Source organism: Hemiscyllium ocellatum, chromosome 14 (genome assembly GCF_020745735.1).
Source record: "Hemiscyllium ocellatum isolate sHemOce1 chromosome 14, sHemOce1.pat.X.cur, whole genome shotgun sequence".
Classification (NCBI taxonomy): Eukaryota; Metazoa; Chordata; class Chondrichthyes; order Orectolobiformes; family Hemiscylliidae; genus Hemiscyllium; species Hemiscyllium ocellatum.
In genome coordinates this window covers 73,294,943-73,317,351 of record NC_083414.1, presented here as the reverse complement: position 1 = coordinate 73,317,351, position 22,409 = coordinate 73,294,943, and the positions used below count along the sequence as shown (strand labels likewise).

General features: G+C 47.7%; 1 protein-coding gene across 2 annotated transcripts in view; it reads left to right on the top strand.

Annotated features, from left to right (window-relative positions):
* plxnd1 (plexin D1) overlaps nt 1-18,229 on the top strand; it is a 115,804-nt gene extending 97,575 nt beyond the window's left edge. For both annotated transcript variants that reach the window (XM_060835796.1, XM_060835795.1), the window contains exons 33-37: nt 507-670; nt 6,046-6,193; nt 10,984-11,124; nt 12,056-12,130; nt 17,363-18,229. In XM_060835796.1, coding sequence (XP_060691779.1) covers nt 507-670; nt 6,046-6,193; nt 10,984-11,124; nt 12,056-12,130; nt 17,363-17,479 — 645 coding nt within the window. In that variant the 3' untranslated portion in view covers nt 17,480-18,229. The remainder of the gene's footprint in view (nt 1-506; nt 671-6,045; nt 6,194-10,983; nt 11,125-12,055; nt 12,131-17,362) is intronic.
* The last annotated feature ends 4,180 nt before the right edge of the window (nt 18,230-22,409 follow it).

Sequence of the window (22,409 nt, the reverse complement as noted above, 5' to 3'; positions counted from 1 at the left end):
CAAGACCTGGTCAATATCCAGGTTTGGGCTGAAATGTGGCAAGTAACAGTCATGCCACACAATGCCTGGCAGTGATTGTCTCCAATGAGAGACAATCTAATCACTGCCCCTGACATTCAATAGTGTACCATCACTGACTCCCCATTATCATCATCCTGGGGATTACCATTGGCCAGAAGCTCAACTGGACTCATCGTACAAACACAGCTGCTACAAAAGCAGGGCAGAAGCTAGGAATGCTATGGCAAGTAACTCCCCTCCTGACTCCCCAAAGCCTGTCCACAAGCCATAAGTCAGGAGTGTGATGGAATAATCTCCACTTGCCTGGATGACAGCAGCTCCATCCAGGGGAAAGCAAGGCAGCAAATACAGGGGAACATCTCTGGTAAGTTCTCCTCCAAGACACTCACCATCCTGGCTTGAAAATACATCAGCGTTCCTTCAATGCCTTTCTCCCCTTCTGGACAATGCTTATTTCCCTCTAACTGACTCTGTTCTTCCTTTAGGGCACGCTGCAGAAGTTCCTGGATGATTTGTTCCGAGCAGTGCTCAGTATCCATGCAGTGAAGCCTCCGTTTGCGGTGAAATATTTCTTTGATTTTCTGGAAGAGCAGGCTGAGAAACGAGGCACCACAGACCCGGACACCCTGCACATCTGGAAAACCAACAGGTGCGTGAGTAACCTGTAGACAGTCAGAGACTTTTTCCCTGGGTACAACAGAGTGTTACAAGGGGACATAATTTAAGGTGAAGGGTGGAAGGTATTGGAGGGGGGGGATGTCAGAGGTAGGTTCTTTACCCAGAGAGTGATGGGGGCATGGAATGCGCTGCCTGTGGGAGTGGCAGAGTCAGAATCATTGGTGACCTTGAAGCGGCAATTGGATAGGTACATGGATAGGTGCTTAAGCTAGGCCAAATGTTCGGCACAACATCGTGGGCCGAAGGGCCTGTTCTGTGCTGTATTGTGCTATGTTCTATGTTCTAACCTTGCACTGGTCTCCTGTTCATTCATACACAGTTAGAGTATCACTGCCATTGATCAGAGCTCGAATGTTGTTTCGAAGACCCCTTTTGAGGTTTCGCAGGGTCTCTTTCCTAATTTTTGGCCATCTGCCATTTTCAGGGGCTCCTTTTACAGACTCGCTTACTCTTTCATGAGGTGATGTAGTCAATAAGAGTCAACTCTTTCTGTTGATACAGAGGGGATTTGGACTTAGACAGAAGCAGAATTTGAAGAATTCATTGATTTTCGCAATAATCATCACTCGGTTCAGCCTAAGAGACAGCATTCGTTTCTCAGACATTATATATTTAATTTAGTACAAGCTAACAAACAAGTTATCCACAAATGGAGTCATAGAGTCATACAGCACAGAAACAGACTGGCCAACAAACACAAGATTACATTAATCCCATTTCCCTGCACTTGGTCTGTAGCCTGGCATTTTGAGTTCTCATCTGAATGCTTCTCAAATTTTCAGCATGTCCACTAAGGCTCCTACCAATTTTTATAGATGCACTATATAAAGCATCCTATCTGGATGTATCACAACGTGGTATGATGACTGCTCTGCTCGAGACCATAACGAACTACAGAGAGTTACGAATGCAAACCAGCCTTCCATCCATTGACTCCATCCATACATTGCACTGCCAAGGGAAAGCGACCAGCATAATCAAAGACCCCTCCTGCCCCAGTTGTACTCACTTCCACCCTCCTCCATCAGGCAGAAGTTTAAACACATATTCAACCAGATTCAAAAACAACTTCTTCCTGATTCTTATCAGACTTTTGAGCGGACCTCTCAAATGTTAATGTTGATCTCCCTCTCTGCATCTTCCCAGTGACTGTAACACTGTATTCTCTCTGTTCTGTTACCCTGTGCTTTTCCAGCAACACATTTTTAAGCTCTGATCTCCAGCATCTGCAGTCCTCACTCTCCAACAATAAATCAAACTCAAACTTTAATATTGTGAGAGTACCTGACTCCACCACCCTCTCAGGCACACATTTCATATTTCTACCACTCTCCGGGTGAATAAAGATTTTCTTCAGATCTCCTTAAAACTCTATCCGTGCCTCTCAGAATTTTGTGTACCTTAATCAGATCCACCCTCAAACTCTTCTGTTCCAGGGAAAACAAGTGCAGCCTATCTACTGTCTCCTCATAACTGAGAGTTCCCATCCCAGGCAACATCCTGGTGAATCTCCCTCTCCACTGCAGTCACGTCCCTCCGATAGTATGGTGACCAGATTTGCACACAGTATTCCATTTGTGGCCTAACCAATGGTTCATGAAGTTGTAACAAGTCTTGCTCCTATATACTATGACCCTCTAATCACGTCCCCCCTCAACCTCTGTCCTTCCAATGAAAATAATCCTAACCTACTCAACATCTCTTCATAGCTAACACCCTCCATACCAGGCAACATCCTGGTGAACCTTCTCTGCACCCTCTCCAAAGTATCCACACCCTTTTGGTAATGTGACAACCAGAACTGTACGCAGTGTTCCAAATATGGCCGAACCAAAGTCCGATGCAACTGTAATATGACCTACCAACTCTTGTACTCAATACCCCGTCCGATGAAGAAAAGCAATGCCATATGCCGCCTTGACCACTCTATTGACCTGCGTTGCCACCTTCAGGATAAAATGGACCTGAACACCCAGATCTCTCTGTGCATCAATTTTTCCCAGGACCTTTCCATTTAGATTAGATTAGATTCCCTACAGTGTGGAAACAGGCCCTACGGCCCAACAAGTCCACACCGACCCTCCGAAGAGTAACCCACCCAGACCCATTTCCCTCTGACTAATGCACCTAACACTACGGGCAATTTACCATGGCCAATTCATCTGACCTACACATCTTTGCACTATGGGTGGAAACCAGAGCACCCGGAGGAAACCGACGCAGACACAGGAAGAACGTGCAAACTCCACAAAGACAGTCACCCAAGGCTGGAATTGAACCTGGGACCCTGATGCTGTGAGGCAGCAGTGCTAACCACTGAGCCATTGTGCCACCCTTCTAGGGAAGGACTTGGATCTTCCAAAATGCAACACCTTGCATTTGCCTGGATTGCACTCCAACTGCCATTTCAATGTCCAACTCTCCAATAGATCTATATTCTCCAACAGCGCATTTTGTCCTTCCACACTAAAACTATCCTCACTTACAGGACCGGTATCCCTCTATTCCCTTCCTATTTATGTATTCGTCCATGTGTTTCTTGAATACCGCTATTGTGTCTGCTTCCCCCACATCCTCTGGCAGCGTGTTCCAGGCATTCACCACCCTTTGTGTGAAAAACTTACCTCGCACATCTCTTAAGCTTCATCCCACCCCCACAACATCTTAAACCTGTGTCCCCCGGTAACTGACCCCTCCATCCTATACTTCCAACTCTATCCATGCCATTCACAATCTTATAAACTTCTATCAGGTTGCCCCTTCAACATCCTGCATTCCAGTGAAAATAAACCCAGTCTGTCCAACCTTTCTTCGTAGCTAAAGCCCCCCACTGTTAAACCTGTTTTGCACCCTCTCGAAAACATCCACATCTTTCTGGTAGTGTGCTGACCAAAACAGGAAGCAATATTCCAAGTGTAACCTAACTAAAAGTCTATAAAGCTGCAGCATACTTGCCTATCCTTATACTCAATGCTCCTTCCAATGAAGGCAAGTATTCCATCGGTCTTTTTCCTACTTTATCTACCTGCACCGTCACCTTCAGCGATCTGTGGACCTGCACGCCAAAATCCCTTTGCATATCAATACTCTTTAGGGTTTCGCCATCCACTGTATGATTTCTACCTGTACTTGACCTTCCAAAATGCATCATCTCACATTTGTCTGGATTCAACTCTGTGCTAGGTTTCTGCCCATGCCTCCAACTGATCCACATCCTGCTGTCTCCTCTGACAATCCTCCTTACTCTCTGCAACTCCACCAATCTTTGTATCTTCTGCAAACTTACTAATTAGACCAGTCACGATTTCCTCCATATCATTTATGTAGACTACAAACAGGAGAGATCCTAGCACTGATCCCTGTGGAAGACCACTAGTTACAACCCTCCATTCTGAAAAGCATCCTTTCACTGCTACCGTCTGTTTTCTATGAATAAGGCAGTTCTGTATCCATCTTGCCAGCTCAACCCTGATACCTTGTGACTTCACCTTTTGTACCATCAGCCATGAGGAACCTTGTCAAAGACTTTACTAAAGATCATATCGACAACATCAACTGCTCTACCCTCATTCCCTCATGTATTATTTTCATCACCTCCTCAAAAACCACAAACAAGTTTGTGAGGCATGACCTCCCCTGTCTATCCTAATAAGTCCATTTGCTTCTGAATGAGTATAGATCTTGTCACTGGGAATCTTTTCCATTGAATTCCGTACTACCGACATGAGGCTCCAGGCCTGTAATTTCCTGGATTACCTCTACTGCCCATTGTTAAACAATGGGACAACATTGACTATTGTCCAGTCCCCTGGGACTTCATCAGTGACCAAAGAGGATACAAAGATGTCTGTATATGGTCCAGCAATTTGTTCTCTCGCTTCCCTCAATATTCTGAGATAGACCCCATCAGGACCTAGGGACTTAACTACTTAATACTTTTTAAGGCATGCAACATCTCTTCCTTTCTAATAGCAACTTGGCTTAGAAATTCGACACTCCACTCCCTCAACTTAACCTCCACCAATTCCATCTCTTTGGTGAATACTGACATAAAGTACCTCTTCTGGCTCCACATATAGATTCCCTTCTTTGTCCTTGAGTGGACCAACCCTTTCCCTCGTTACTCTCTTGTTTTTTACATATGTATAAAAAGCCTTGGGTTTCTCTTCAATCCCATTTGCTAACAACTTTTCATGACCCCTTTTAGCCCTTGTGAATGCTTGTCTAAGTTCTTTCCTATTTTCTTTATATACTTCATGACTTCATCAGTTCCCATCCTCCTAGACCTTATGAATGCTTCCTTGTTCTCATTGACCAATGTGTTTCCTTGTTCTCTTTGACCCAGCTTTGACTGACTCATGGGCAAGTAGCTGAAAATGTGTTGCTGGAAAAGCGCAGCGGGTCAGGCAGCATCCAAAGAGCAGGAGAATCGACGTTTCGGGCATGAGCCGAAATTACTGAAGAAGGGCTCATGCCCGAAACGTCGATTCTCCTGCTCCTTGGGTGCTGCCTGACCTGCTGCGCTTTTCCAGCAACACATTTTCAGCTCTGATCTCAGCATCTGCAGTCCTCATTTTCTCCTCATGGGCAGTTAGACCCAGAACCCTTTGAACACCCAGTTTCTTCCCAACCTCTCACTGGTTAACATAACACACTGCCTTGCTGTTGTTTATTCACCAAAGTGAATAACCTAGTTCCTCACGTTAGATTAGAACAACCTTCTTGTTGTAACACACTCACTCAGCCTGTTCAAGTCATCTTGAAACCTTTTCGCATTTCTACCACAACATCTGTTTCCACTCAGTTCGGGAGCTGATCAGAAACTTGGAGATGTCACAATCTGTGCCCCACATCTGGATAGTTTCAGTTAACCTGTTTGGGGATGTTATGACACATCTCTGGAGCAGATGGGACTTGAACCCAGGCCTCTTGACTTAAGGACACTACTGTTACACTACAAGAGCCATTTTCCACATTATTTATAAAGACTGTGAACACTTGTCCAGCTAACACCAATCCTTCCAGTACCACAGAGTCTGCAGTTCTGAAAAGAACCATTTATTGCTGCCATCCGCATTTTCTCCATTAATTAATTCTCAAACCATACTCCTATAGTTACCTCAATCCTATGTGCTCTCAGTCTAGTTACTAACCTCCTGCGTGGGCCATTCTCAAATGCCTTCTGAACATCCAAACACACCATGTCCACTGGTTCTCCCTTTTCAATGTAGCAAGTGGTATCCTCAGAAAGGTTCCCTGTTCAGTTCTGCTCAGAATTCCACGCTGCTGTGTGGAGTAATATCCCTAGCCCTTCAGAGTAACGTGTGGTTTATCCTTCCTTCCCAGCTTGCCGCTGCGTTTTTGGGTGAACATCCTGAAGAACCCACAGTTTGTTTTCGATGTGGAGAAGACTGACCATATGGATGCCTGTCTGTCAGTCATAGCCCAAGCATTCATTGATGCCTGCTCCATTTCTGACCTGCAGCTGGGCAAGGTAAAAACCCAGCCCAGTGGGCAACTAGTGAGGAATGATAGGCCGGAAGCTAATCGAGGGGTGAGGTGGGGGTTTATATATAGAATGACAGATACCTGGGAGTGAGTTACAGATTGGAATCTAGTCGAGGGGTGAGGTGGGGGTTTATATATAGAATGACAGATACCTGGGAGTGAGTTACAGATTGGAATCTAGTCGAGGGGTGAGGTGGGGGTTTATATATAGAATGACAGATACCTGGGAGTGAGTTACAGATTGGAATCTAGTCGAGGGGTGAGGTGGGGGTTTATATATAGAATGACAGATACCTGGGAGTGAGTTACAGATTGGAATCTAATCGAGGGGTGAGGTGGGATTTATATATAGAATAACAGATACCTGGGAGTGAGTTACAGATTGGAATCTAGTCGAGGGGTGAGGTGGGGGTTTATATATAGAATGACAGATACCTGGGAGTGTTACAGACTGGAATCTAATCGAGGTGTTTGGTAGAGATTATACAGGGAATTCTGCAACAACACGTGTTTTATATAATGTGAATTCGTGTAACGCGATTGACGAATCGGGACACTGTTTCTAAAGTAGGTAAAAACAATGACTGCAGATGCTGGAAACCAGAGTCTGGATTAGAGTGGTGCTGGAAAAGCACAGCAGTTCAGGCAGCATCCGAGGAGCAGGAAAGTCGACCTTTTGGGCAAAAGCCCTTCATCAGGAATACATGCATACAGGAATACAGGCTTGAAGGGTGGACAGATAAATGAGAGGAGGGTGGGGGTGGAGAGAAGGTAGCAGAGAGTACAATAGGTGAGTGGGGGAGGGGATGAAGGTGATAGGTCGGGGGAGGAGGGTGGGGGAGGGTAGCAAAGAGTACAATGGGTGGATGGGGTGGGGAAGAAGGTGATAGGTCAGAGAGGAGGGTGGAGTGGATAGGTGGAATGGAAGATAGGCAGGTAGGACAGGTCATGGGGACAGTGCTGAGCTGGAAGTTTGGAACTGGGGTGAGGTGGGGGAAGGGGAAATGAGGAAACTGTTGAAGTCCACATTGATGCCCTGGGGTTGAAGTGTTCCAAGGTGGAAGATGAGGCGTTCTTCCTCCAGGCATCGGTGGTGATAGAGCGGTGGTGAAGGAGGCTCAGGACCTCCATGTCCTCAGCAGAGTGGGAGGGGGAGTTGAAATGTTCCCTCCGTACTACCTGGTCAGGTCCACGCCCCCCAAAAACCCACTCTCCCGTGCCACCACAGGAATTGCAAAACCTGTGCCCATACCTCCTCCCTCACCTCCATCCAAGGAGCCTTCCACATCCATCAAAGTTTTACCTGCACATCCACCAATATCATTTATTGTATCCGTTGCTCCCGATGCGGTCTCCTCTACAATGGGGAGATTGGGCGCCTCCTAGCAGAGCACTTTAGGGAACATCTCAGGGACACCCGCACCAATCAACTACACCGTCCCGTGGCCCAACATTTCAACTCCCCCTCCCACTCTGCCGAGGACATGGAGGTCCTGGGCCTCCTTCACCGCCGTTCCCTCACCACCAGACGCCTGGAGGAAGAACGCCTCATCTTCCACCTTGGAACACTTCAACCCCAGGGCATCAATGTGGACTTCAACAGTTTCTTCATTTCCCCTTCCCCCACCTCATCCCAGTTCCAAGCTTCCAGCTCAGCACTGTCCCCATGACTTGTCCTACCTGCCTATTTTCTTTTCCACCTATCCACTCCACCCTCACCCCGCCCTTGACCTATCACCTTCATCCCCTCCCCTATTCACCTATTGTACTCTATGCTACTTTCTCCCCACCCCCACCCTCCTCTAGCTTATCTCTCCACCCTTCAGGCTCTCTGCCTTTATTCCTGATGAAAGGCTTTTGCCCGAAAAGTCGATTTTCCTGCTCCTCGGATGTTGCTTGAACTGCTGTGCTCTTCCAGCACCACTCTAATCTAGACACTGTTTCTAAAGTGCAAACTTTTAAAAAGTGGTGGCTGTGATGCAATTGCATTGCCAACACTTAAAGCACTGTTTCTAAAGCATGGTTTTCCTATAATGCAGAGCTTCATAAGAAAGCAACCATTCTATTTGTATATAGAATAACAGATACCTAGGAGTGAGTTCCAGACTGGAATCGAGAATATAGAAAGTTTAGAACTCTTATTAAAGATGTTCTATCAGGGCAGCTAAAAAAAGATTCAAGGTAATCAGGCAGAAGCATCATGGTTATGTGAAAGGGAGATCATATATGACCAATGTACTGAAGTTCTTAGAGTAGGTAATACATGCTGTGGATAGGGCAGAATTAGTGGAATATACCGTATGTAGGTTTCCAGATAAGCTGCAGCATTTACGTTTATTACAGAAACCTTATGCTTGTGTTTTTGCGGGTAGCATATTGACAAGATGACAACTATTATGGTCTTGGATGACGGGATCAAAGGAATGGTTGCTGAATTTGCAATGGCACAAGGATAGAGAGGAAAGTAATTTGTAAGGAGGACTTATGGAGAATACAAAGTGATGTGTTGAGTGAGTAGGGTAGGTTTGTGGCAATCGGGACAGAATCCCAGCAGGCTCTGAGTGACATGGGGAAGCAAGGCAATCTCAGCATCTGCAATTCAGTGTTGCACCTCAGGCTGTGCCAGTAACACTCATTATAATGCTGAGGGACACATACCCAACTCATGGCCTGGGATAGGCTGTGTCTCCGGCCTCTTCTCTCACTGCTAGAGTATCCACTCACTTTCTTTTTTGGCCAGGTCAGCCAGAGAATCAAAGCGAATATTACTCCCGTCCTGCCTTGCCATTGAGCACATACACCAAGCAAGAAGCTTGTGGTGGTTGTCAGCCAGCCTCAGTCAAGTTGACCCTTCACTTAGGCCCCCCCCCCCCCCCATTAAATTAGAGTAGTCTCTGATACTAGGGCAGGGCCTTTTGATTTGGCTAGTCCACCATCCTTGGGGGCAGTCCCAGTCGAGACACTGTCCACGGGTGAGACACAGAGACACGGTCCATGGGTGAGCCACAGGAGACAGGGTCCACGGGTGAGACACAGGAGACAGGGTCCACGGGTGAGACACACGAGACAGGGTCCATGCGTGAGACACACGAGACACGGTCCACGGGTGAGACACAGAGACACGGTCCATGGGTGAGACACAGGAGACAGGGTCCATGGGTGAGACACAAGAGACAGAGTCCATGGGTGAGGAGCCATCCATCTTGACTCTGTCTGCTCTATTGGGGGCTGCTTTCCTCCTGCAATAAAAGGATCCAGGTATTAATTGGAGGTGAACGTGGGTGGTTCAGCTGGTGCTGTTGGCGCAGGTGGGGAGATGTCTCAAGTAAGTGAGCAGGCAGCACAGGGGTCAGGCTCAATTGGTGGTATTGGAGGCTGGGGTGGGTGACAGGCAATTGTGAGAGTGGTGGAGCATGAATCTCGGTGAGAATCATGGAGAAACCGTGAGTGCAAACTAACAGAGAGAAGACGATGGCCCTGACACTGGCAAAGTGGAGAAGGACACTGAGCAATGGGTAATCCTCCAGATGGTGAGACTCGGACCAAGGTCAGGTGTTGTGGCCTCCACTGCTAGTCCTCAGAAATCTGGTCTCTGCACCACCACATGCAATATTACTGCAAACTCTCTGCCTGCACAGTGTCACACCAATTTCAGACCCCACCATCTGCCCTATCCACCCTCCTGCCAGAAACTGAACAGGACAGCTCCAGACTGACTGTGCGTGTCCAGGTATGCACCAGGATTTAAATCAGAATGCCGGTGAATTCCAGGATCACTGCCGAGAGACAAGTTGCACCGGGAACGGCGAGCGTTAGGATGGGGGCAGCGATCAGATCAGAGACACTGCAGGTACTGAAACCCCACTCAATGCAGTGAGCCCTGTAAGAAAAGATGAGAAACTTCATAGTGAGAATCCCTTCGCAAAACTCAACTTGCATTTAATCAACCAAAAAAAAACCGTAAGGTTCAACCCAGAGAGTGTAATAATTGGAAATTGTCCATCTTGGGACGAAGACTAAAAAAAGAAGCATATTATCTGTTATAATATAGGGGCTGCAGTGCTCTTACGCGCAGAGAGACCTGGGTGTCCTAGTGCAGAAGGTCAGTGTGCAGGTACAGTGAGTAATCAAGAAAGCTCACAGAATGTTATGTTTTATTGTGACAAAGGATACAAGAAGAGGGAGGATAAGCTTCAGTTATACAGGGCATTAGTGAGACCACACCTGGAGTACTCTGTACAGTACTAGTCAGTATATGTATGTGAACATGCTGGAAGCATCTTAGAGAAGGTTTACTGGACTAAAAGCTGGAATGGCCTGTGTTCTGAGGAAAGGCTAGCCAGGCTGGGTGTGTATCCTTTGAAGGTTAGAAGAGTCAGAGGTGATTTGATAGGATCCTATGTTTTGGAGGGACCTTCACTGGGTGGACATGGAGAGGATGTTGTGGGAGGCTCGAAAATTCAGGGACACTGTTTAAAAATAAGGAGTCACTCATTGAAGGCAAAGACAGGGAGCAATTTTCTCTCAGAGTCATGAGTCCTTGGAATGCTTTGCATCAAAAGGAGGTGGGAATATCATTAAGCATTCACCTTAAGTAAGGAGGATGAAAGATTATCAGCAGCTGGGCAGGAATATGGAGCCCTCAGATCAGCCAGGACCTTCTGAGACAGTAGTGCTTGAGGGGCTGAATGGCCTACTCCTGATTTACATACTCCTACATCTTGGCAACATAGGATCACAATGCAGAATCTTCTGTTGTTTTTATTTCTCCTTTAGGATTCACCAACAAATAAACTCTTATACGCAAAGGAAATCCCAGAATACAAGAAAGCTGTGCAGAGATATTACCGAGAGATCCAGGAAATGATCACACTGAGTGAACAGGAAATGAATGCTCACCTGGCAGAGGAGTCTCGGGTAAGCAGCAGAGACTGAGTGGAAGGTTGTAGAGGGAGCTTTACTCTGTATTCAACCCCTCTGCTGTCCCTGACCTGGGAGTGTTTTCTGGGGACACCCTAAAGAGAGATTTATTCTGTCTCTATCTCCACGCTGTTTCTGTCCTTGGAGAGTTTAATGGGGACTGTGTAGGGGGAGCTTTGTATCTAACCATGTGCTGTCTCTGCCCTGAGAATGTTTGATGGTGGTCAATATAGAGAGAGATTTACTTTTATCTAACCCCATGCTGTCCCTGTCCTAGGAGTGTTTGATAGGGGATAGTGCAGATGGAGCTTTACTCTGTATATAACTCTGTGCTGTCCCTGTCCCTGTCCCTGTCCTGGGAGTGTTTGATAGGGGATAGTGCAGATGGAGCTTTACTCTGTATATAACTCTGTGCTGCCCCTGTCCCTGTCCCGGGAGTGTTTGATAGGGGATAGTGCAGATGGAGCTTTACTCTGTATATAACTCTGTGCTGTCCCTGTCCCTGTCCTGGGAGTGTTTGATAGGGGATAGTGCAGATGGAGCTTTACTCTGTGTGTAACTCTGTGCTGTCCCTGTCCTGGGAGTGTTTGATAGGGGACAGTGCAGATGGAGCTTTACTCTGTGTATAACTCTATGCTGTCCCTGTCCTGGGAGTGTTTGATAGGGGACAGTGCAGATGGAGCTTTACTCTGTATATAACTCTGTGCTGTCCCTGTCATGGGAGTGTTTGATGAGGTAAGTACTGTTGGAGCTCTGTATTTGATGCAGTAAGAAAGAGTACAGTCAATGTGATATGTTGTTCCTTTGTGCTGATAGCTGTCAAATGTTGAACTGAATCAACAATGAAACTGGCTTTGCATTCTGCCAGTAAGATGTAGCAAAACGGTGTTTCTGAAATTGGAGCATTCTCATTTTATTTTGTTTGCAGAAACACCAAAATGAGTTCAACACTAATTTCGCCATGGCTGAAATCTACAAATACGCCAAGAGATATCGCGGTCAGGTGGGTCCACTGTGTGTGTTAGTTCCGGCTGTTTCTGTTCTGCAGAAGGTGGTGCTTGTGAAATTGACAGGTCATGTAACCAATCGGAGCCCAGTAGACAGTCTTCTGCCCCCCCCAAGCCCAGCCCGCACTCCCTTCCTCCCTCACTACCATGTGGAGAGGCATGCAGGGACATCCACAAATATTTCCCTCTCGTCACTCCCAACACTGTCAGGCTCAGGTACAAGTCAGACACATTCACCCTCAAAGACTGGGACACAGACTCACACTCCAACTGAGTTCTCCTTTATTGGCGCACATGTGCTGGCATCACATGAGCTAGGATGGAAAACAGACCAATCGGCCCTCTGATCTTGTTCTGTCCTTCAATAAGATTGTGATAGCTCTGATCTTCACGTTCCTCCCACTCCCCCGATAACCCCTGACAGTCTCAATCTGCCTTGAGTCCAACCTCCACTGGGCTCTGGGGAAGAATATTACAAAGTCGAATGAGTTGAGTTCAGACACAGCGACTCTTATCACTGGGTTTTCCCCATCCGCTGGGATAAGGAGGGAAATATTGAAAGTAGTGTGTGCTTCTGAAACCCTGTGTCCATCTGCTCACAAAACGTGCAGTCTGTCAGTAGGGGTGGCACACTGCTGCTCGGACATACTGTACACGACATGTCAATCTTACTCCATCCACGGTCACCTCTTCTACCCTCACCCCATCATCTTTCATCCCCTTCCACCATCACCCCATCCACCCTCATCCCACACTCTTCCATCTCCATTTCCTCTCACCCCTTCCACCATCGCGCCCTCACTCCCATCCTCCTTTACCTCTTCCACCATCACTCTCTCCACCCTCACTCCTATCCTCCCTCACCCCTTCCACCATCACTCCCTCTTCCCTCACTCCCCTCCTCCTTCACCCCATCCTCCCTCACCCCCATCCTCCCTCACTCCAATCCTCCTTCACCCCATCCTCCCTCACTCCCATCCTCCCTCACCCCTTCCACCATCACCCCATCCTCCCTCACTCCCATCCTCCCTCACTCCAATCCTCCTTCACCCCATCCTCCCTCACTCCCATCCTCCCTCACCCCTTCCACCATCACCCCATCCTCCCTCACTCCCCTCCTCCCTCACCCCCCTCCTCCCTCACCCCCATCCTCCCTCACTGCCTTCTCCCTCACCCCCATCCTCCCTCACCCCATCCTCCCTCGTCCCTTCCACCATCACCCCCATCCTCCCTCTCCCCCATCCTCCCTCACCCCATCCTCCCTCGTCCCTTCCACCATCACCCCATCCTCCCTCACCCCCATCCTCCCTCACCCCCATCCTCCCTCACCCCTTCCACCATCACCCCATCCTCCCTCACGCCCATTCTTCCTCACCCCATCCTCTCTCACTCCCTCCTCCCATCCTCCCTCACTCCATCCTCCCTCACCCCTTCCTCCCTCACCCCATCCTCCCTCACCCCATCCTCCCTCACCCCTTCCTCCCTCACCCCATCCTCCCTCACCCATTCCACCATCACCCCATCCTCCCTCACCCCATCCTCCCTCACTCCATCCTCCCCCACCCCATCCTCCCTCACCCCTTCCACCATCACCCCTTCCACCATCACCCCTTCCACCATCACCCCCATCCTCCCTCACCCCCATCCATCCTCACCCCCATCCTCCCTCACCCCCATCCTCCCTCACCCCCATCCTGCCTCACCACATCCTCCCTCACCCCCATCCTCCCTCACCCCCATCCTCCCTCACCCCCATCCTCCCTCACCCCTTCCTCCCTCACCCCCATCCTCCCTCACCCCCATCCTCCTTCACTCCCATCCTCCCTCACCCCTTCCACCATCACCCCTTCCACCATCACCCCATCCTCCCTCCTCCCATCCTCCCTCACCCCCATTCTCCCTCACCCCAACTTCCCTCATACTCTCCTTCCTTACCTCATCCTCCATCACCACATCCCCTCCCCTCACCCCCATCCACATTGCTCTGTGACTTTTACTGTCTAACCTCTTCCTTTTTGCCTTATGTTTGACTTCAGCGGGAGTCTCCACACCTCCTCAGTCCAGAGCAAGCTGCCAAAACCTCGGGCTCTCCTCCTTTCAAGACGTCACTAACGAGACTTCTTGTCACTCTCACAGTTCCATTTGTTTCCCATTCTGAGGGTGGAAATTTGTTGGCATTTGTCCCATGCTTCCATATTTCAAAGGCAGGGATAATCTCCCACACATCCCTCACGTAACCCCCCCTCTACAGGACAGTGAGGGGAATAGAACATAGAACATATAGAACATAGAAAAATACAGCGCAGTACAGGCCCTTCGGCCCTCGATGTTGCGCCGACCAAATCCTACCTAACCTACACTAGCCCAATAACCTCCATATGTTTATCCAATGCCCGCTTAAATGACCATAAAGAGGGAGAGTCCACCACTGCTACTGGCAGGGCATTCCATGAACTCACAACCCGCTGAGTAAAGAATCTACCACTAACATCTGTCCTATACCTACCACCCCTTAATTTAAAGCTGTGTCCCCTAGTAACAGCTGACTCCATTAGCGGTAAAAGGTTCTCAGTGTCTACCCTATCTAAACCCCTAATCATCTTATACACCTCTATCAAATCTCTCCTAAACCTTCTTTTCTCCAATGAGAACAGGCCCAAGTGCCTCAGCCTTTCCTCATACGATCTTCCTACCATGCCAGGCAACATCCTGGTAAACCTCCTCTGCACCCGTTCCAGTGCCTCCACATCCTTCCTATAGTATGGCGACCAAAACTGCACACAATACTCCAGATGAGGCCGCACCAGAGTCTTATACAACTGCAACATGACCTCAGGACTCCGGAACTCAATTCCTCTACCAATAAAGCCCAGTACACCATATGCCTTCCTCACAGCACTATTTACCTGGGTGGCAACTTTCAGAGATCTGTGTACATGGACACCAAGATCCCTCTGCTCATCCACACTACCAAGTAGCCTACCATTAGCCCAGTAATTCATCTTCTTGTTACTCCTACCAAAGTGAATGACTTCACACTTAGCTACATTGAATTCCATCTGCCACCTTTCTGCCCAGCTCTGCAACCTATCTATATCCCGCTGTAACCTGCCACATCCTTCTTCACTGTCCACAACTCCACCGACCTTTGTGTCATCCGCAAACTTGCTCACCCAGCTTTCAAGCCCCTCCTCTAGATCATTTATAAAGATGACAAACAGCAACGGTCCCAAAACAGATCCCTGTGGTACACCGCTAGTAACTGCACTCCAAGATGAACCTAGTCCATCAACTACTACGCTCTGTCTCCTTCCAGCCAGCCAATTCCTAATCCAAACCTCTAATGTATCCTCAATGCCATACCTCCGTAGTTTTTGCATTAGCCTACCATGGGGTACCTTATCGAACGCCTTGCTAAAATCCATATACACCACATCTACTGCTTTACCCTCATCCACCTCCTTAGTCACCTTCTCAAAGAACTCAATAAGGTTTGTGAGGCACGACCTGCCCTTCACAAAACCATGCTGAGTATCCTTGATCACATTATTCCTATCCAGATGTTCATAAATCTTATCCCTTACAATTCTCTCTAAGACTTTGCCCACAACAGAAGTGAGACTCACTGGCCTATAGTTACTAGGGCTATCCCTACTCCCCTTCTTGAACAAAGGAACCACATTCGCTATCCTCCAGTCTTCTGGCACTATTCCCGTTGACAATGACGACATAAAAATCAAGGCCAATAGCCCCGCTATGTCCTCTCTAGCTTCCCAGAGAATCCTAGGGTAAATGCCATCAGGCCCAAATAGGGTCTCACAAAGTCCCAGTGTAGCATCACTGGTGTCCCACCTAATGGTGCTGCCATTAGGAACACTTTTCAGAGGTTTTGAGAGGAAAACCACATTTAAAACTCAGTTGTGAATGTTAGCTGCTAATACTTACTCTCCCCTCCCTTCCCCTGTCCACCCTTCCCCTCTCAGTTTATTAATGTCTCTGTCACGCCCATTTTCTACATCTCTGCCTCTCACTATTTCATATTCCCTCACCTCCTCTCTCTCTCTCTCTCTCACACACACACACACACACACACACACACACACACACACACACACACACACACACACAATTTCATATTCCCACACTTTTCCTATCCCTGTCTGTGCCTCTCTCCATTACTCTGTCTCTGTGACTCTCTCTCACTCACTATTTCATACTCCCACACTCCCCCACACCCCCTCACAATTTCATATTCCCACACTCCCCCACACCCCCCTCACTATTTCATACTCTCACACTCCCCCACACTCCCTCACTATTTCACACTCTCACACTCCCCCACACCCCTCTCACTATTTCATATTCCCACACTCCCCCACACCCCCCTCACTATTTCATACTCTCACACTCCCCCACACCCCTCTCACTATTTCATATTCCCACACTCCCCCACACCCCCCTCACTATTTCATACTCTCACACTCCCCCACACTCCCTCACTATTTCACACTCTCACACTCCCCCACACCCCCCTCACTATTTCATATTCCCACACTCCCCCACACCCCCCTCACTATTTCATACTCTCACACTCCCCCACACCTCCCTCACTATTTCATACTCTCACACTCCCCCACACCTCCCTCACTATTTCATATTCTCACACTCCCCCACACCCCCCTCACTATTTCATACTCTCACACTCCCCCACACCCCCCTCACTATTTCATATTCTCACACTCCCCCACACCTCCCTCACTATTTCATACTCTCACACTCCCCCACACCTCCCTCATTATTTCATATTCTCACAATCTCCCCCTCACTATTTTATGCTCTCTCACACTCCCCCATACTCCCCTCACTGTTTCATACTCTCACATTCCCCCCCACCACCTCAATATTTCATATTCTCACACTCCCCCACACCCCCCTCACTATTTCGTACTCCCCCACACCCCCTCACTATTTCAGATTCTCATACTCCCCCTCACCCCCCTCACTATTTCATATTCTCACACTCCCCCACACTATTTCATACTCGCACATTCCCCCACACCCCCCTCACTATTTCATATTCTCACATTCCCTCCTCACTATTTCATCCTCTCACAGTCCCCCACACCCCCCTCACAATCCCCCCCTCATTATTTTATGCTCTCTCACACTCCCCCACACCCCCCTCACTATTTCATACTCTCACACTCTCCCTCTCTCTGTCTCTTCAGGTGATGAATGCCTTGGAATCTAATTCAGTGACCAGACGCATGCAGTTCCAACACAAGTTTGAGCAAGTGATCGCATTAATGGAAGACAATATTTATGAATGTTGCAGTGAAGCCTAGCTGGCGGAGGCTGACTGACTGAGTACATTATCTCCTACACCTCCTAACACTGACAACCTTCGATGGACTGGTGCCTGTGCCAACTAATGCTGTTTGATGCCCACAACACCACAATGTGAAGCAGACTGTGTGGTACATCTGGGAGTGATGGATGAGCGCAAGTAATATTGGCCATTGGACAGCCCTGGTGACCGGTGCGCCAATAAGCAATGCGAGTGGCATTTCTGTGTCTGATAGGTGGTCAACCAGTGTGCCGACGGAATGGCGAGGATGGGATGCCCTTGGAACAGTGATCTCATCAGCCAGAGAGAGAAAAACCACATCTGGCAGACCTCTGGGGGCACAGTCTGATCCCAATTGAGGGCGGCAGCAGCAGCTGGCAGGAGCTGGGGTGGGTTAGGGTGTGTGCCCATCTGTCAATGAAGAGGAACCAGAGTAAAAGGAGGGTAGAAAATGTACTCAGAGTGGATGTTGATAATCTCAGGGTCTGTTCAATTGGGAATGGGGGAGTCATCCAGTGACAGCCCCTTCCTTCTCAGGGATTCACTCCAGATCTTGAGGGGGGGTGGGGGCGTGGGGTGGGTGTGCAGAGGTGGTTTTACTTTATAAATGAGGCATTCTCAGTGTTGCACAGGGTCAGACCACTTTGATCGGTTTCTCAAATGGAGGCAAGGAACTAAGATTCTATTCTTAGACATGTTTAGTTGCTTCCAACCTGTGTATAGGGGCTTCAGTTCATAAATAGGGAGTTGGGGGAATTGGAGGGGGGGTGGGCGGGGGCGTGTTTAATTTTACTGACACAACTGATTACATTTAGCATATTTAACTACTGACAAGTTACTAACCAAAGTGGTTTAATGTGTGCTAATGGAGCTGGATATCTCAGCAGTTGGGGAGCTCCGATAATGAGAGTGGGCTTCCTGCGATCCGGTCGGAATAGGATGGGAAGCACAGGAAAAGGCCTCCTAAGTTGGGACTGCCCCTCAGGAAGCCTCGGAAGCTCTGTGTGTGCCCCAGGACCAGACGAGGACATCTCTGTGGCTATGAAAATCAGACGTTTTTGGGTGACCCCCCCCCCCCACGCCAGAGAGAAACTGCATCTGTCCAGCATAGGACAATAACAGGAAACCATATGGAAGGCCATTACTTCGTCCAAACAAAAGTGCCTCCCAGGAAAGCTGGAGGGCGGGATCTCCATGTTTGATAGGACTAGGTACATCTTGGGAATATCAAATGAGAACCCGGTCCACTTGCTAGCATGATTGGGTCCATTCCGCAGGTAGATCAGCCACCTCCAATGTCAAGAAAGGCCTCTGTTTTTTACTGCCTGATATCCGTACCTGGATCAGGGTGAAGCCGGCTTGCAAGTGAATTTATTGGATTGTATGGGACCACCAATGTGCAAATCCCACCAGGGAGGAGGGCAATCTAGCACACGGTGAGGGGCTCCATTTTAAAAATAAGGAAGTCTTTCTGTTTAAGACGGAGATGAGGAGGAATTCCTTGCTGGAGTCTCAGGAATTGTCTTCTGCAGTGGAGGCTGGGTCATTGCGTATACAAAATTGTGTTAGACCATTCTGATTGACCAGGATGTGGGGAATAGACACCGTTGGAGCTCTGAGGCTCAAATCAGAGCAGCTATGAGATGATTGAAAGGTGAGGCAGGCTTAGGAAGAGGCCAGGTTCTGTTGTGCTCAAGTATGCAAGTATGTTTTAGTTATCCATTTTCCTTTCTAATCAACCTGTTTGGACATGTTATTACACGCCTCTGGGGCAGGTGAGGCTTGAACCTGGCTTCCCAGGCCTCCCCGGTCCAGGGTAGGGTCACTACCATTGTGCTATTTTATACAGCCATTGTTACAGTTGTGGTAGGATGCATTGACTTGGGCGAAATCGGGTTAGCATATACAATGGATTTAAATAAAGCACTTGTTTCACTGTTCCAATTATGCCCAGACTCTCATCTTTGTTGCGTGGTCCTGATTAGGAGATTGCTGGCATTGGTAAAATGGAGAAAGGGAGGACTGCAGATGCTGGAGATCCGAGTCGAGAGTGTGGTGCTGGAAAAACACGGCAGGTCAGGCAGCATCTGAGGAGCAAGAGAATCGACGTTTCGAGCATAAGCCCTTCATCAGGAATGTGGATCCTAAATCAGTGAAAGACCCTGCCAGGGACAGTGTGGATGTCATTTGAATGTTTCAGACCAGCTCTGCAAGTCTTTCTTTCCAATAAAACATTTTCTTGCTCAGTGGCGCGCACTCATTTCTTCAATGACGGACAAGCCGTTTGCTGTCTGAACCTTGTGCCAAGATGGCTGGCATCACTCATTACTGCAGTGTCACTGGCTGCCTTAGACATTAACTCTAATGGCACTCATCATTCACGTTACAGAACCTTTCTTCCCAAACAGAGTCATTGTATCGGACCAGACAGATTGATGTTAGATGTGGGCTTGAAAATTATTTTTAAAATTCATTTACAGCTAGCATTGCTGACTAGACGGCATTGATTACCATCACTAATTTTAAAAAAAATGAGGTCTGCAGATGCTGGAGATCACAGTTGAAAATGTGTTGCTGGTTAAAGCACAGCAGGTCAGGCAGCATCCAAGGAATAGGAAATTCGACGTTTCGGGCATAAGCCCTTCATCAGGAATCCTGATGAAGGGCTTATGCCCGAAACGTCGAATTTCCTATTCCTTGGATGCTGCCTGACCTGCTGTGCTTTAACCAGCAACACATTTTCAACTACCATCACTAATTGCCCAGCTAAGAGTTAACCACATCACTGTGGGTCTGGAGTCACATGTGGACCAGGCACAGTTGACAGTTTCCTTCATAAAGGCCATTACTGAATCCAATAGGTTTGTCGTCATTGGTAGATACTTAATTCCAGATTCTTATTCAATTCAAATCCCAGCCTGTGGGTATTTATTCAATCTAAGCTGTAAGTTATTATTGAACCAGGTTCCAACACCTTATTAGCAAAAACATTGCTGACCACGATATCTATGTTAGGAAAACCTTTTGCCTTCATGTTGCCTCTAGATACAATGGAGGCATTAATCAAAATATTCCGGAACATTCTAAATTCCGGAGGGTCCCAACAGAATGGAAAATAGCAGCAGAGTGGCTCATTGCTTAGCAATGCTGCCTCCCAGTGGCAGGGACTTGCACTCAATTCAACCTGTATGGAGTTTGCACGTTCTCCCTGTGTTGGAGTAGGTTTCCCCTGGGTGCTCCAGTTTCCTCCCACAGTCCAAAGCTGTGGAGGTTAGGTGGATTAGCCATGAGAAATTGTCCATGGTATCCAGGGACATGTAGGTCAGATAGATTAACCATGGGAAATGTAGGGTTACAGAGGAAGGGTATGGGGGTGAGTTTAGGTGGGATGCCCTTTGGAACAAGTTGGCATAGTTGGGCTGCATAGTCTGTTTCCACACTGTAGGGATTCCAAGATAATTCTCCAACGAATAGATCAGTTAGCCAAAAGCATGCCATTCGGAAAATATTAGCATTCATTTCAGAAGAAGAAATGGCAGGACATATTGAAAAATCTTAACTCAAGGAGAGTCAGCACTATTTTGTGAAAGGTGTAATGATGTTGTTCCTTTAACAAGGTCATGTTGTCCTTAGTTTCTCTTTCAGAGGAGTTGCAAAGGCAGAGATTGTGATATGTCTGGGTTTATCTACTTGAACAAGCTTTTCAGTGTTTTTTTAAAACACGTGTACAATGAAAAGGGACTGGCCAATTCTTCCAGTCCAGGGTTTGGTTGGTTTTAGCAAGCTGTTTTGTTTGCAGCTCCTGGTCAAGTTTTAGCTGGGAACCCAGCTTTTGCAAGCTTAGCAAGAGTCCCCAACCATTGACTTCCCCAGCCTTTCCTATTATTGCATTCTTAAAATTCAACTAAGGCCACGTTTTCAGTCAATTATGGGAAAGGCCCTATTTGACAGTAAGTGTCTTAGCCTTAATTTTAGTAACAAACTTGAAAAAGGTGGAAGAGAGACAAAGATAGAGACCACATGGTCAGAGAAAGAGACCTACCCTGCTGTCTGACACAACAGAGAATCTGCACAGCTACTGCCTTTGCTGTTTGAGTTCACGGATCTCTGTACATCAGAGTACACCTAAGAAAAATGAATAAACAGCAACATTCACTTCTGACCTTGGAAGAACCTGTGTGGGACGGCTAAGTGCATAGTGTTTAAGTGCAACCTTGCTGTAAATCTACAAGAGTGAATAGAGTGGGTTCTTCTTTGATTATGTTTTATTGAGGTCTTCTCTCGATTGAATTTTAAAAATATAAAACATAGGTACTAAGTCAGCCTGGAGCAGTGTTTTTTTAGAGCAGTAGGATGGTGCTATTTTCTGAATGTTGATGTGCAAAGATGGCCTTTAGTAGAGTGATATGCTCTTCCTTTTGTATGTGGGAGATTAAGGAGAGTTTCCATGTTACTGATGATTGTGTCTACAGGAAGTGTCTTTCAGATTGCATGGATCAGCAGTTAGAGGCAATGAGGAATTTACAGGGGCTAGGGGGTTTGATGGATGATGGTTATAGGAAGGGAGAAAAACCATGATACCTCCAGGCAAGGTAGGAGAGGAAGGCAGCTTGTTGCAGGGCTCTCCTGTGGCTATCCTCATCTCAAACAAGTATGCAGTTTTGGAAAACATAGAGGGTGACGGACTTGGGAACATAGCACAATCAGCCGAGTTTTTGGTCGTAATATAACGAGGGGTATGTCAGGTTCCAAGTAATTGATTGTGATGGGGGGGGGGGTCTCTAGTCAGAGGCACAGACAGATGTGTCTGTAGCTGACAGTGAAAAATCAAAATGGTGTGTTGCCTCCCTGGTGCCAGGATCAAAGATATCTCAGAGTCCAACATATTCTCAGATGGGAGAGGGATCAGCGGGAGATTGTTGGACACA